At 43.6% G+C, this 16,969-nt stretch overlaps 2 protein-coding genes across 4 annotated transcripts in view; both read right to left on the bottom strand.

The window, feature by feature from the left end:
* prpf4 (pre-mRNA splicing tri-snRNP complex factor PRPF4) overlaps positions 1-16,969 on the bottom strand; it is a 77,936-nt gene that overhangs the window by 55,265 nt on the left and 5,702 nt on the right. The window lies entirely within an intron of this gene.
* slc31a1 (solute carrier family 31 member 1) overlaps positions 4,851-16,969 on the bottom strand; it is an 80,892-nt gene continuing 68,773 nt past the window's right edge. For all 3 annotated transcript variants that reach the window (XM_072240556.1, XM_072240555.1, XM_072240554.1), the window contains 2 exons: positions 14,774-14,942; positions 4,851-5,947 (listed from right to left, as the gene is read on the bottom strand). In XM_072240556.1, coding sequence (XP_072096657.1) covers positions 5,746-5,947; positions 14,774-14,942 — 371 coding nt within the window. In that variant the 3' untranslated portion in view covers positions 4,851-5,745. The remainder of the gene's footprint in view (positions 5,948-14,773; positions 14,943-16,969) is intronic.

Here is a 16,969-nt window from a genome sequence, read left to right as displayed (position 1 = left end):
GTAAAGATTAGGAGTTAGAAGCTGGGGGGAGACAAACACAAGGTGATGGGTGTAACTGGGAAGGGTGAAGTAAAGAGCTGGGAAGTCGATTGGTGGAAGAGATACAGGCAGGGCTGGAGAAGGGGGAATCTAACAGGAGAGGACAAAATGCCATGGAAGAAAGAAAAAGGGGGAGGAGCAACAGAGGGAGGCGATGGGCAGGCGAGGAGATAGGGTGCAAGAGGGAAAAGGGGCTGGGGAATGGTGAAGGAGAGCATTACTGGAAGTTCGAGAAATCGATGTTCATGCCATCAGGTTGGAGGCTACTCAGACGGAATACAAAGTGTTGTTCCTCCAACCTCAGTGTGGCCTCATCGCGACAATAACGGAGGCCATGGATAGACATATGGGAAGTGGAATTAAAATGGGTGGCCAATGGGAGTTCCCGCTTCTTCGGTGAAGCGGTCTCCCAACCTTCGTCTGATCTCACCGATGTACAGGCGAGCACACCGGGAGCATCGGGCACAGTATATGACCCCAACAGACTTACAGGTGAAGTATTGCCTCACCTGGAACGACTGTTTGTGGCCCTGAATAGTAGTGAGGGAAGTGGTGCAGGGGCAGGTGTAGCACTTGTTCTGCTCGCAAGGATAAGTGCTAGGAGGGATGAGTGGACTAGGGAGTCGAATGGGAGGCGATACCTGCGGAAAGCAGAAGGTGGGGTGTGGCGGGATGGAAAGATGTGCTTGGCGGTGAGATGGCGGAAGTCCCGGAGAATTATGTGCTGGACTCAGAGGCTGGTGGGGTGATAGGTGAGGACACGACGAACCTTATCCCTGGTAGGGTGGCGCGAGGTTGGGGTGAGAGCAGACGTACGTGAAATGGAGGAGATTCGTTTGAGGGCAGCGATGACAGTGGAGGAAGGGAAGTCCCTTTCTTTGAAGGAGGAGAATATCTCCATCGTTCTGAAATGAGTCAGCCACAACGTTAAGCTCTTTTAAATCGAGGCTTAAAATTTTTCTTTTCGCTGTAGCTTTTAACTAGAATCTCCTGCACTGTAAATTTTATAACCTTTTTAAAATTTATTTTTGTGTTTTTTTATTCTCTTTAATATTGTCCAAAATTTGATGTTTGATTATATCTTGTTCTATGTAAAGCACTTGGAATTGCCCTGTGTTGAAAGTGCTATACAAATAAACTTGCCTCACCCTACTCCAGTTGATAATCCCTCAGCTCCCTTACCAAGTACTTATTTCCCACACAAATCCATTTTAACCTTCGGAATTCAGGTGGGGATCTCCCAGTAGATTGCAATACTACATCAAATTGACAGGCAGTTTCATGCTCACCCGAGCGATATTCTAGTTTAACAAGTATCCATTCAATAGGAAAAATACTTCCTGCAGAAAATATTAAGGAGCAAGAGAATGACCAAATGTTATTCACTTGGCCAGTCATTGACCTCAGGGAAAGAAAACGCCTGTTCATTTTATCTGTGCATCCGGATACCCAATCTTTCAGACATTACAAACGGCATTTTTAGCAATAAGGTAAAACATGTCCAATGCACAGACATTCAGGTACCGCCACTTGACCAAAGGCAAGAAAAGCATCTGATCAGTTGTTTCCAATATAAACTTCCCTGCACAATCATATTGCACTTGCAGACCCCTGCCTTTAGTCAGGGTCTGGTGATCTCTTTACTCAGACAAAAGTCCTGATTCACAAGGTGCAGACCCATCTTCTCCGATTACCACACGCCTCATTGAGGGGGGTTTCTTATCTCCAACACAGCTACATATTGCAGGCTTCAATTATTTAGTAGGCTAGAGAGTCAATGCTTCTATAATGTAAAATGCAAGTTCATCTGACTAAGTCTGACAACTTTATGTATCTTTTCATTTTTCTATTTTACAGTCTCAATGGGGAAACCCATTCACAAGTCAGAATTTTTACTTGTCGGCTAACCTGTTGATCTTGCAGAATGTTCCCCTCAGAAATATTCACTGAATAAGGTACTTTGTTAATGAGAAAACTGAGACATAGTTAAAGATAATAAAAACTAAACATTTATTGAAAATAAGCATGATACATTTTTTCCAGCAAAAATTATACAGCTCTCAAAAGTACTGGTTATCAAAAGTACTGATCATGAAAAATCACCACAAAGGTAACATTGTAACACTAAGGTGTTGGGGTGTCAGAGGAGTCATCAGGACTTCTATGAATTAGCCAGACCACAGAGAAACAATGAAAGGTGTAAACTATGGAAATCTTTGCTCATGATTTGAGGAGATACTGAAGGCACTGAGCTTCAAATGAACATGGAGGAATATTTGGGAAAAGTGCAGCAAGAGGTGATGTGTAGCACCTTAAACAAGGTTGATAAATCTAAAACTACTACAAATAAGTACAGAATTTCCTAGTCAAATCTTTCACAATTTATACATTTGGTTGGTCATTCATCCCAGAAATAAAATACTTTGTGTTTAAAATTTTCCATCAGTGCTGATTTTTGGCAAAATGGATGTGAAATGGCACAATCAATTACACATCAGCGTCTAATCCAGGATAAGGCAGCATAGAAACCAACAGTGCATAACCAGTATATACAGTCTGGAGCCAAATTTCATTTCAAAAATCCCCAGTAACTTCCTTCCACTTGTTCTTTTGGAAAAGTTTACATTTTAATAAATTGATTTCTTTCAAGAAAGCATGTTTCTTTCAAATCACTCCAGAAAGATTCAGACGTACATGCACCTCGATGCAGGTGTGTAACTCTCCACTGACCAGCCCAAAGGTCATTGTGAATTGCGACACAAATCTGCATCCTGCACATTGTGGTCATCAGCTGCAGGTTGGTCACTGTGAGCCGCCCTGTCTATACAAAGCACTAAGCCAGCCAGAGGTACTTGATATTTCAAGATTTACAAAAACAGACTAAGAGAAAGGGGCAAGATAAAGGCAGAGTTATTTTGAAAAAATTGGCATGGTGGATAACTATACATTAAGAATTGATTTCTTCAGCATGTTGCAAGAATAGCACAGCTACATTATTCAAAGTTTGTTCTAGAATTACATGTAATATCAATCAGTATTTTCACCCCTAAATGACTGGGTCATCACCAAACTAGTCAGGATTTGTAGTGTTTCAGTTGTACACAGCCAAATAAATCAAGTTTATTTTTCTGCAGAACTAAACTCTGTTCCATTCTTACATTGATTCAAAAGAGCACCATTGGTAACATGGATGGATCTGATTAACAAAGTGTTGGCTTTTTCCACTTAGTATCCCCATTTTTCTGACAGCAAGCTTCAAGTCAAAATGCATAATGCCTCAGTTTTTAAACAAATAACGGTACATTAAAATTCCACCCTGCTCTAATTACCTCCATAAGAACAAAGTGGATGTGTTGCAACAAAAGTATTTGACTGCAGTACTCATTCCATCAGCTATAATCCATATATCAATAACAAAAGAGAGCAGTGGATAATCAAAAGGCGGCAATAATCCAAACCAATGAAATAGTTCGGTTCTTGGAATAATTAGCAGCTCAGATAGGGAAGTATTTCACTTTTCTTTACTTCCCTATCACTTTACCACTTCTTGAGCGGTGCTGCCCTTTAAGTTCTATCGGGGGGGAAGAACAATGACTTAAAAGGCGGCTCAATGAGCAAGCACATTGTCTGCTGTCTTAAGAAACCAAACAGTAAAGTGACCCTTGGAGAAGAACATTTTGGTGTTCTACATTCACCATTGTAGGTCAGAGTGAGGCTAGGGAAAAAGCCAAGCAATCCACTAACCCGGCGGAAGATGCAGAATGAAAGCAACATTCTCATTTAACCATGACATCTCCATGATGGAACAGACTACAAACTCAACTGCTCGAGATATGACAGATTATCCCAGCGTGTGAAACTTCAGTACAGTTATTTGAAAAAGGACGTTACCCATTTTATTCTAGCAGAACCACAGAAATCCACATCGTTGCTTTACAGACAGTTTTCCCATTCAAGTGATTATGTGAACAAGGCATCAAAAATGTTTTCCATATCATTTAGAACTGAAACAGGACAAGTAATTTTAAGGAAAACAAAAGAATTGTAGATAATGAAATAAAAATAAAAAGGTGAAGATACTCAGCAGGTCAGGCATCATTGGAGGAGAGAGAACCATTTAACAATTTAGGTCATCTACCTACATTGGATCAGACAATTTCCTCAGAAAATGTTTTGATAAGCTAACAAATGATTATTGACCTGAAATGTTAGCTCTCTTCTCACAAGAGCTCCCCCAGCCGCTCCAGCATTTTCTATTCTGCTTTAGTCGTAAGGACTTGACTACTCTTTCCAGTAATGTAGACTAATCACTTAATTGGTCAAGCCTATTAAAAATACATTTAAAAATAAATTCAGGAAGACTATGTTCATTCCTATTGGTCCCAGAAAAAGATTTGTACTATGCCTGTGCAGATTCAGCAGCATCTAAGAAAATTAAAAGGAGTCTTCCAGTCCTCCAGTTGACAGTAATATAAATTCTCTCCGTGCCAATAAGGAATAAAATTCCTATCATAACTACCAAGTGATTCCACACAGCAATCTGGAATCAATATGCAAGTTTAAAAGTAATACAACTCCACTGCACAAGTACAAATCAAGGATATCTGAAGTACAGACTATTTTATTGGACGACAGGCTGGTATGGAGGCTGGACGACAGAGAGGTGAAAAATACAGATACGTTTCTTGCAACACACATAAAAAATGCTGGTGAACACAGCAGGCCAGGCAGCATCTATAGGAAGAGGTACAGTCGACATTTTGGGCCAAGACCCTTCACCAGGACTAAGGGTCCCGGCCCGAAACGTCGACTGTACCTCTTCCTATAGATGCTGCCTAGCCCGCCTGGTTCACCAGCATTTTTTGTGTGTGTTGCTTAAATTTCCAGCATCTGCAAATTTCCTCGTGGATGTGTTTCTTGGTTTAGATTTAAAAATTGAAAAGTGTTCATGAAAGATCAGATACCAATAACGTCATCAAAATATACTATGAATATTTTAAGGATGAAATGATCGAAAGTTATATATAGACATAAGTGACTATCAATAGTTGTTAAGTATTGGTCTAGAGAACATGGGAAGGCATGGCTGGGGCAGAGAGCCACGGGTGCAGAGGTGGGCAGAGACGGCCACGCGTGCAGAAGTGGGCAGAGACGGCCACGCATGCAGAGGTGGGCAGAGGCGGGCAGAGAGGGATAATTGACCAAGCAGAGCCTCATCTTAGACACTAACCATTTTTTTTTTTATGTTGATCCTCTCTTCAACAAAAAAAAAACATTTGAGGCAACTATTTCTAAATTAAAATCAATGGGATTAATGCATTGATAGTCAAACTAGAATCCAACAAATAATTTGATGAGAATGTTACAAAGTATGAGAGAAGGTAACTACTTTACACGTGACTCCAGATAAATCAATGACTGGTGGGTTTAATCTATGCTCAGACTTCAGTCTTTGCAGTTGCCTCAGCACCAATACATCATGCATCAGTATCAGTCTGCAGGAAGGTAAATGGCAACCATTCCCTGATGGTAATTAAGGCGCAAAAATAAACAAATAGTCTTTAAACTAGAGTCTGAACACACACATTAAAAGAGAGGGGAAGATAGATTTGATATATATATATATATAGGTATATTATTGTATCTGTGTATTAGACCGTTGTACTGAGGACATTCATTCTTTAGGATTGCCACTGCTAGCTGGCGTTAATGACAGTGTTCTGTAATGTCCACCACAACAGCTTTCTTCCAGCTAAAGAGAAAATATCCAGCACCTGCACCCAATGCCACTGCGATGCAGAGGTAACCATTGTAGGTCATGAAGACCAGCATGAGGAAGTAACTGATGACAACTTGTACAATATGCAGTCCGGTCTGGATGAGGTGGGGAATGCTGAACATCTGCTGTCTGCAAGCACAAAAAGTAAAGTTAGTGAAATAACATGGCTCTGAGTGGGACACGGGGTAGGTGACAAACTTGTGGGAACATTAGGAGGCACCAGTCACCGCTTCCACATGAACAGTGACTCTGAAAAGTTGTGAGTCTTTCAACCTCATCCCATAATTATTTTGCAATTACAACAGGATGAGTAAATAGAACAGACAGGAGAATCACCCAGGTTATATATACTGCAGTATTCCACTTAGAACCACAGAACATCACAGCACGGCAACAGGCCCTTCAGCCCATCTAATCTGTGTCAACCCATTAATTTGCCTAGTCCCATCCATCTATACCCGGACCACAGCCCTCCATATCCCTCCCATCCATGTACCTATTCAAATTTCTCTTAAATGTTGAAATTGAACCTACTGTACATCCACCACTTGTGTTGGCACAGCATTCTACACTCTCACCACCCCGAGTTTCCCCATGTTCCCATTAAATATTCTCCCTTAATCCATGACCTCTCGTTGTAGTGCTACCCAATCACAGTGGAAAAAATCCTGCTTGCATTTACCCCGTCTATTCCCCCTTAATTTTGAATAGCTCTATCAAATCTCCACTCAATCTACCATGTTCTAAGGGATAAAGTCCTAACCTAGTCAACTTTTCCCTACTGCAAGTCCTCAAGTCCTGACAACATCTTTGTAAATTTTTTCCGCACTCTTTCAATCTTATGTACATCTTTCCAGTAGTTAAACTGTGCACAATAGGCCTCACCAACTTGTTACACAATTTGAAAATAACATCCCAATTTCTGTATTCAATACGCAAACACGAGGAAATCTGCAGATGCTGGAAATTCAAGCTACGCACATAAAAAATGCTGGTGAACGCAGCAAGCCAGGCAGCATCTCTAGGGAGAGGTACAGTCGACGTTTCAGGCCGAGACCCTTCGTCAAAACGTTGACTGTACCTCTTCCTAGAGATGCTGCCTGGCCTGCTGTGTTCACCAGCAACTCTTATGTGTGTTCCTTCTGCACTCAATACATTGATTTATGAAGGCCAATGTGCCAAAAGCTTTATGACCCTATTTATCTGTATGAATTATGGATCTGTATTCCCAGATCCCTCTAATCTAAATGTCCTACCTCTCACTATGCAAGACCTACCCTAGTTGGTCCTCCTAAAGTGAAACACTTCACACTTGTCTGCATTAAATTCCATCTGCCATTTTTCAGTCCATTTTTCCAGCTGGTCCAGATCCCGCTGCAAGCTCTGATAGTATTCCTTGCCCCAGTCTTGATGTCATCTCCAAATCTGCTGATCCATTTTACCACATTATCATCCAGGTTGTTGACACAGTTATCAAACAACAACAGACACAGCACTGATCCCTTGGCATATGAGTCACAGGCCTCCAGTTAGAGAGGCAAACATCCAAAAAACTGTCTGGCTTTTTCTGCAAATCTCACTTAATACCTCATCTTGAATGCCAATTGACTGAATCTTTTAGACAAACCTCCCATGCAGGATCTTGTCAAAGGCCTTGCTGAAGTCCATGTAGACAACATACATACATTGCCTTGCCTTCATCAACTTTCCTGGTAACTTCCTTGAGAAAGCTTTTTATGATTGGTTAGGCACTAGCTCCCACGCACAAAGCCATGTTGACTATCTCTAATCAGTCCCCATTTATCTAAAAGGGAGGGAGAGAGAAAATGGGGAATTATAGACCGGTTAGCCTGACATCGGTGGTGGGAAAGATGCTGGAGTCAATTATAAAAGATGAAATTACGACACATCTGGATAGCAGTAACAGGATCGGTCCGAGTCAGCATGGATTTACAATGGGGAAATCGTGCTTGGCTAATCTTCTGGAATTTTTTGAGATTGTAACTATGAAAATAGACAAGGGAGAGCCAGTGGATGTAGTGTACCTGGACTTTCAGAAAGCCTTTGATAAAGTCCCACATAGGAGATTAGTGGGCAAAATTAGGGCACATGGTATTGGGGGCAGAGTATTGACATGGATTGAAAATTGGCTGGCTGACAGAAAACAAACTGTAGCGATTAACGGGTCCCTTTCGGAATGGCAGGCGATGACCAGTGGGGTACCGCAGGGTTCAGTGCTGGGACCACAGCTTTTTTACAATATATATTAATGATTTAGATGAGGGAATTAAAAGTAACATTAGCAAATTTGCTGATGACACAAAGCTGGGTAACAGTGTGAAATGTGAGGAGGATGTTATGAGAATGGAGGGTGACTTGGACAGGCTGGGTGAGTGGGCAGATGCAGTTTAATGTGGATAATTGTGAGGTTATCCACTTTGGTGGTAAGAATAGGAAGGCAGATTATTATCTAAATGGAGTCAAGTTAGGAAAAGGGGAAGTACAATGAGATCTAGGTGTTCTTGTACATCAGTCACTGAAAGTAAGCATGCAAGTACAGCAGGTGGTGAAGAAAGCTAATGGCATGCTGGCCTTTATAACAAGGGGAATTGAGTATAAGAGCAAAGATGTCCTTCTGCAGTTGTACAGGACCCTGGTGAGACCACACCTAGAGTACTGTGTGCAGTTTTGGTCTCCAAATTTGAGGAAGGACATTCTTGCTATTGAGGGAGTGCAGCGCAGGTTCACAAGGTTAATTCCCGGGATGGCAGGACTGTCATATATTGAAAGATTGGAGCGACTAGGCTTGTATACTCTGGAATTTAGAAGGCTGAGAGGGGATCTTATTGAAACATATAAGATTATTAAGGGATTGGACACGCTGGAAGCAGGAAGCATGTTCCCGCTGATGGGTGAGTCCAGAACCAGAGGCCACAGTTTAAGAATAAGGGGTAGACCATTTAGAAAGGAGTTGAGGAAAAACTTTTTCACCCAGAGAGTGATGGATATATGGAATGCTCTGCCCCAGAAGGCTGTGGAGGCCAAGTCTCTGGTTGCTTTCAAGATAGAGATGGATAGAGCTCTTAAAGATAGCAGAATCAAAGGTTATGGGGATAAGGCAGGAATTGGATACTGATTGTGGATGCAGCCATGATCACAGTGAATGGTGGTGCTGGCTCAGAGGGCCGAATGGCCTACTCTTGCACCTATTGTCTAAATACTCAAATACTCAGTCCCTTAGAATACCTTTCAATAACTTACCCACTACTAATGTCAGGCTCACCAGCCTAAATTTCCTGGCTTCTTAGAGCCTTTCTTAAACAATGGAACAACATTAGCTATCCTCCAATTGTCTGGCACCTCACCCATGCCTAAGATGTTTGAAGTATCTAAGTTAAGGCCCCTGAAATATGCCTTAAGACAGGAAACAACTCCTCTTCTAATCTGTAAGGTGTCCATGACCTCACTGCTGTATTTCCTCATATCTATAGATTCTGTCCATCTCCCAAGTAAATACAGATGCAAAAAGTCAATTTAAGATCTCCACCATCTTTTTGAGCTCCAGGCATAAATACCACTGTGATCATACAGAGGACCGATTTTGTCCCTTGCTATCCTTTTACTCTCAATGTATCTGTAGAAACCCCTAGGATTCTCTTTCACCTTGCCTGCTAGAGCAACCTCATGCCTTCTTCTAGGCTTCATGATTTCTTTCAGGAGGAAACCAGAGGTTCTCAGCGGATCAGAGGTGGAGAGAGTCAGCAAGTTCTCAACGTTATCATCTCAGAGGACGTGTCCAGCATGCTAGTACAATTACAAAGGAAGTAAGACAATGCCCCTGCTTCCTTAGGAGTTTGCAAAGATTCAGCATGGCATCTAAAACTCTGACAAACTTCGAAAGACGTGTGGTGGAGAGTATACTGACTGGTTGCATCATAGCCTGGTATGAAACACGAACCGAAAATCCTACAAAAAGTAGTGGATACAGCCCAGTCCATCATGGGTAAAGCCCTCCCCACCACTTAATGCATCTACATGGGCCTTTGTAACAGGAAAGCAGCATCCATCATCAGGGACCCCCACCACCCAAGTCATGCTCTCTTCTTGCTGCTGCCATCAGAAAGGTGGCACAGGAGCCTCAAGGCTCGCACCATCAGGTTCAGGAACAGTTATTATCCCTCAGCCATCAGGCTCTTGAAGCAAAAGGGATAATTTCACTCAACTTCACTTGCCTCATCACTGAAACTATGGACTCACTTTCTAGGACCCTTCACCGATCGTTTTGTTACTTATTATTTGCTTATTCATTTCTTATTTCTTTATTTTTGTATTTGCACACTGTTTGAATGCCCAAGTTAGTGCAGTCTTTCACTGATTATGGATTTATTAAATACGCCTGCAAGAAAGTGAATCTTAGGGATGTATATGATGATATATGTACTCTGAACTTTTAAGTGTTCGCTTGCATTTCTTACACTCAAGTACAGTTGCAAGAAAATATTTGTGAACTCTTTGCAATTACCAGGTTTTCTGCATTAATTACTCATAAAATGTGGTCTGATCTTCATCTAAGTCACAATAATAGACAAACACAATCTGCCTAAACTAGTAACACATGAACATCAATACTGAGTACATCATTTAAACAATCGTAATCCAGGTTCAATAAAGCAGGGGTCCCCAACCATTTTTGCACTGCGGACCGGTTTAATATTGACAATATTCTTGCGTACCGGCCGACCCGGGGGGGGGGGGGGGGGGGCGGGTGTTGCCAACGGACAAGGGTAGCTGTCCAATACGTTGAGCTTACCCCCGAAAGACTACCAAGACCATGAAGCCTTGTGCGGGCACCAGTGCGCATGCGTGTACGTGCCGATTTTTTTTTCTACAAATTGTTCTTGTCCATTCTGTTGGGGGCGGGGGAGGAAATGTTAATCATGACCGGAATATAGGTGATAAGTGGCTAATACACTCAATTTCATTTCTAAAAGGGTTTGTCTAACGAATTTAATAATAAACACACAGCGCATATTTTCTTCGCGTGAATATAGTGATAAGTCAATTATCAGGGGAGGACAGGGGAGCTTAAAGTAAGTGTTGAACGAACTTCCAGTAGAAGTGGTAGAGGCAGGTTCGATATTATCATTTAAAGAAAAACTGGATAGGTATATGGACAGGAAAGGAATAGAGGGTTATGGGCTGAGTGCTGGTCAGTGGGACGAGGTGAGAGTAGCGTTCGGCACGGACTAGAAGGGCAGAGACGGCCTGTTACCGTGCTGTAATTGTTATATGGTTATATAAGTCACTTATAAATCAATGTTTTAAGTAACGTTTGGATATTAAACACACAGCACATATTTTCCCTGTATGAACATATAAAATAATTGCAACACACCAATATCGCTGAATCAGTAGGAGCCCTGGGCTTGTTTCCCTGCAACAAGACGGTCCTATCGAGGGGTGATGGGAGACAGCGATACTCGAATGGGTTCCTTATGTCCAGTCTATTCTGCAATTTAGTTTTCATTGCATTCATTGCAGAGATATGTTGGAAATGGAAGCGACGTCTTCAGTGCTTTCGTGGCTGTCTCAGGATATTTAGCCTTGAATTTGATCCAGAATGCCGGCAGAGATGTTATGTCAAACATACTTTTCAGCCCGTTGTCATTTCGAAGCTCGAGGAGTTGATCTCCTTCCCGCGCTGACATGGATGATGCGCAGGTAATAACCTCGCATGCGTTCAAGCTCAACAGTGGCCGTGACAGGGAATGAGGAAAGGTGCAGCTGACTCATATCGCCAAATCATATCGTTTCCTCGCAGCCCGGTAGTGCATGCTTTGTGGCCCAGTACCAGTCCGCGGCCCGGTGGTTGGGGACCGCTGCAATAAAATATGTGAACCTCTGGGGAAATGCTTTCTACAAAAGTTATTTGGAGTCAGGTGTTCTAATCAATGAGATGAGATTGAAACTTTTTCTTGCAACCGTAGCTAATTTGTTCCTTCCTGCCTGTACCTGCGATGTACCTCTTCCTTTTTCTTAACAAAGGCCTCAATACCTCTTGAAAACCAAGGTTCCATAAACCCATTACCCTTGCCTTTTATTCTGACAGGAAAAAAAAAATTGCACTCTCAAAATTTCACCTTTGAAGGCCTCCCGCTTAGCAAGTGCATCTTTGCCAGAAAACAACCTGTCCCTGTCCACACTTGCTAGATCCTTTTTAAAACCATCAAAATTTCTCTAATTTAGAATCTCAACCTGAGGACCACATCTATCCTTTTCCGTAACTATCTTGAAAGTAATAGCATTATAATTACAAGATGCAAAGTGTTTCTCTGCACACACTTGTCACCTGCCCTGTCTCATTTCCTAATAGGTGATCTGGAATCGTACTCTCTCAAGCTTGGACTTCAATGTACTGATTAAGGAAACTTTCCTGAACATACAAGAAATTCTTTTGCAGTATAGGAGTCCCAGTCAATATGTGGAAAGTTACCTACTATCACAACCTTATTATTCTTGCAACAGTCTGTGATCTCTCTACAAATTTGCTCCTCCAAATCCTACGGACTGTTGGGTGGTCCCATTAACGTGGTTATACCTTTCTTATTCCTCATTTCTACCCACGAAGCCTCACTATATGAGTTCCCCAGTCCGCCCTGATATTTTGCCTGATTAGTAATGCCACCCCTCCCTCTTATTCCCTCCTGCTCTATTGCATCTAAAGCAATGGAACCCCAGAGCACTGAGCTGCTAGTCCTGTCCCTCCTGCAACCAAGTCTCACTAATGACTACATATGTCTTAATCCCATGTGCTGATCCATGCCCTAACCTCATCTGCCTTTCCAACGGTACTCCTTACATTGAAATATACACAGCTGAGAGTATTCGCCCCACCATGCCCAACTTTTTGATCCCTGACTGTGTGTGTAGGCTTAACAACATTTTTTTGCCACAACCACTCTCCTATCTGTTTGGAACTCTGGTTCCCAGCACCCTTCAACTCTAACTTAAATCCCTCCATGCAACATTAGCAAACCTTCCTGCAAGGGTATTAATCCTCTTCCAGTTCATGTGCAAACCTTCTTTTCTGTACAGGTCCCACCTTCCCTGGAAGAGAGGTCAATGATCCAAAAATCTGAAGCCCTCCCTCCTGCACCAACTCCTTAACCACGGGTTAAACTGTATAATCTTCCTATTTCTGGTCCCACTAGCATGTAGCACAGGCAGCAATCCTGAAATCACAACCTGGAGGTCCTGTCCTTTAACTTAGCACCTAACTTCTGAACACACTTTGCAGAACCTCGTCACTCTTCCTACCTATGTCATTGGTACTGACGTGGTCCACGATCTCTGGTTGCTCACCCTCCCACTTAAGAATGTGGTGGACTCAATCCGAGACGTCCTTGACCCTGGCACCCGGAAGGCAACAAACCATTGGGAATTTCATTCTCATCCACAGAACTTCTTTTCTGTTCCCCTAGCCAACATATCCCCTATCACTACAGCTCACCTCTTCTCCCCCTTTCCTCTGAGCCACAAAGCTAGACTCAGTGCCAGAGACCTGCTCACTGCAGCTCCTCCCTGGTAGGTCAACCGCACAACAGTATACAAAGAGGTATACTTATCCTTCAGGTGAATGGCCACAGGAGTACTCTGCACTGGCTGCCTATTTCCTTTCCCTCTCCTGACAGTCACCCAGGTACATGCCTCCTGCAAGTTAGGGGTGACTACCTCCCTGTAGCTCCTCATTCTCCCGCATGAGCTGAAGATCGAGCTGCAGCTCTAGTTCCTTAACACTGGTCTCTATGGAGCTGCAACTCATGCAGATGTAGTTATCAGGGAGACTGGGGGTCTCCCAAAGTTCCCACATTGCACACAAAGAACATATCAATAACTCTGGACCCATTCTCAGCACACGATCTAAGTACTGACAGAAAAAAATACTGTAATCTTATGTAATGCCCTGGTTAAAATTTCTTACTGCTATGCTATAGGTATTTCATTTTAGCAATTATCTAAGAGCAGTCCGTTCAGCCTTCAACATGTTTGTGCTTGAGCTAAGATAAGTGGCTTTGTTGTTCAACTTAGGAATGTGGTGTCAGCCAATCAGGATGGTGAAATTGGGAGAAGGTTCTACAGAACGCTAGGCAGAGAGGTTTTTGTGACAGACACTGGGGCAGGTCAAGGTCTTTTTTGCAGGAGCTAGAAGATAGGAGAGAAGATGGCTGAGGATGCCGCCCCTGGTGCACAAAGTGCTTTGTGCAGATGAATGGCTTCAAGGAGGAAGGACAAATACTCCCAAGGGAGAGCCCATTTGTTTGAAATGGATTTCGAGCAACATTTGAAGATGGTGTGTGCTTTCACACAGACTGAAGGTCCAGCGCACAAGTTAAAGACAACTTCAAGATGAGCTCCAACTTATGTGCACATTTGACTGTTTAATTATAATGGATCTTATTGGATTTTTTTCTTAAACAACTCTTTGGTTAAGTTAACATTCATAAATATACTTCTTCATAATTGTATGCAGTGTATGATTTGTTATTTCTTGCTGACGGGGATTGCATGGGCAGTAAAGCACACAGTAGTCGCACAAAATGGCGTTTGGGTGGGCGAGACATCCCAACCTCACAGGTTTGGCAGGACACAAGTCATATCTACCCTAGGTGTATGGAGCCTGAGAAAGGTGGTTTTCTCAATACCAAGTCCGGTGACTGTTAGCGAGGGGCTAACGAGCCACATCTTTAGAGCCTGCATCTGTGCTTGTCCAAGTCTGTTCTCACCCAAGCCTGTTTACTGATGCCAGCACCTTAAAATCAACACTCCATGTCCATTATTCCGGATATCTCTATGGCCACAGGAGGTATTAGCCATAATTTTCCAAGAACACTATCTGCATTTAGAAACCACACCTCTCTGCCTGTTCAGATCAGATAGATGGTTTTCCTCACTCACCCAACAGTTTTGTGTGTTTCCATTAACACTGTCCCATTTGGTCCAGGAACAGGCATGGAGTTATAACGGACATTAACCTGCGATTTCCGAAGCAAACATTCTCGACTGATTTTCAGACCCTCATAAATTATTGCAACCAGGAAGACAACCACACAGGCTCCAATCATCCCTGCAGAAAGGAAAATAACAAAAGATATAGTTTAGGATTTTTCAACACACAGACATGGGACTGCACCAACGACAGACAGGTGGATTGGGATGGTAGAAAAGGTAAAGCCAGCACACTTCAGTTAAAATATTGCAGAGTGCCATTTTGTGTCTCCTTTCCAGGGAACTGCTTCTTGAACCAAGAGATTTTAAAATGGGATTTATTAGATGCCCACCACAAAAGGGATATGAATCACACTGGCTACAATATGACACTTGTGGAATGTGCCTCAGTCAACAGATGTCTCAACTCCAGGACAGTTCTGGAGCACATCGGATGATCCTGGGTGATCCCAAGCATTGCTAACTTATGATGTACAATTCCTTCTAAAGTAGTAACACACACTGGTTATAAGCTCTCCAGGTTACAGTGAACTTTTAAACACAAAATAATCTGCAGATGCTGGGGTCAAAGCAACACTCACAACACGCTGGAGGAACTCAGCAGGTCGGGCAGCATCCGTGGAAAAGATCGGTCAACGTTTCGGGCCAGAACCCTTCGTCAGGACTGTAGAGAGAAGGGGCAGAGGCCCTATAAAGAAGGTGGGAGGAGGGTGTAAAGGAGAAGCTGGTAGGTTCCAGGTGAAAAACCAGTAAGGGGAAAGATAAAGGGGTGGGAGAGGGGAGGCAGGGAGGTGATAGCCAGGAAAGGTGAAGAAGGAATAGGGGAAAACACAATGGGTAGTAGAAGGAGGCGGAACCATGAGGGAGGTGATAGGCAGCTGAGAGAGGGGGCAGAGTGACATAGGAATAGGGGAAGGGAGGGGGAGGGAAGTACTGGAAGTTGGAGAATTCTATGTTCATACCCAGGGGCTGGAGACTACCTCGACGGTATATGAGGTGTTGCTCCTCCAACCTGAGTTTAGCCTCATCATGGCAGTAGAGGAGGCCATGTATAGACATACCTGAATGGGATTGGGAAGCAGAGTTGAAGTGGGTGGCTACCGGGAGATCCTGTCTGTTTTGGCGGACAGAGCGGAGGTGCTCAACGAAGCGGTCCCCCAATCTGGACAGGTGTAGCACTTGCACTTACAGGGATAAGTAACCCTTTCTTGATCTCTCGGTCTCCATACCTGGAGACAGACTATCCACTGACATCTTCTACAAGCCCACTGACTCTCATAACTACCTCGACTATACCTCTTCCCACCCCGCCACATGCAAAAATGCCATTCCCTATTCCTAGTTCCTCTGCCTCCGCCGCATCTGCTCTGAGGATGAGGTTTTCCGTTCCAGGACACCTCAAATGTCCTCTTTCTTTAAGGATTGTGGTTTCCCTTCTGCTGTCATCAATGATGCCCTCACCCACATCTCCTCCATTTCCCGCACTTTGGCTCTCACCCCATCCTCCTGCCACCACAACAGGGACAGAGTTCCCCTTGTCCTCACCTACCACCCCACCAGCCTCCAGATCCAGCACATTATCCTCCGCAACTTCCGCCACCTTTAATAGGACCCCACCACTAAGCACATCTTTCCCCCTCCATCCCTCTCCGCTTTCCGCAGGGATCGGTCCCTCCGCGACTCCCTGGTCCACACGTCCCTCCCCACGGATCTCCCACCTGGCACTTATCCCTGTAAGCGCAAGTGCTACACCTGTCCCTACACCTCCTCTCTTGCCACCATTCAGGGCCCCAAACAGTCCTTCCAAGTGAGGCAACATTTCACTTGTGAGTCTGTTGGGGTCATCTATTGCATCCAGTGCGTCCTCCTCTACATCGGTGAGACCCGACGCAGATTGGGGGACCGCTTCGTCGAGCACCTCCGCTCCGTCCGCCAAAACAGACAGGATCTCCCGGTAGCCACCCACTTCAACTCTGCTTCCCACTCCCATTCAGATATGTCCATACATGGCCTCCTCTACTGCCATGATGAGGCTAAACTCAGGTTGGAGGAGCAACATCTCATATACCGTTGAGGTAGTCTCCAGTCCCTGGGTATGAACATAGAATTCTCCAACTTCCAGTACTTCCCTCCTTCTCCCTTCCC

Source organism: Mobula birostris, chromosome 22, assembly GCF_030028105.1.
Source record: "Mobula birostris isolate sMobBir1 chromosome 22, sMobBir1.hap1, whole genome shotgun sequence".
Classification (NCBI taxonomy): Eukaryota; Metazoa; Chordata; class Chondrichthyes; order Myliobatiformes; family Myliobatidae; genus Mobula; species Mobula birostris.
This window is presented reverse-complemented; position numbering and strand designations above follow the sequence as displayed.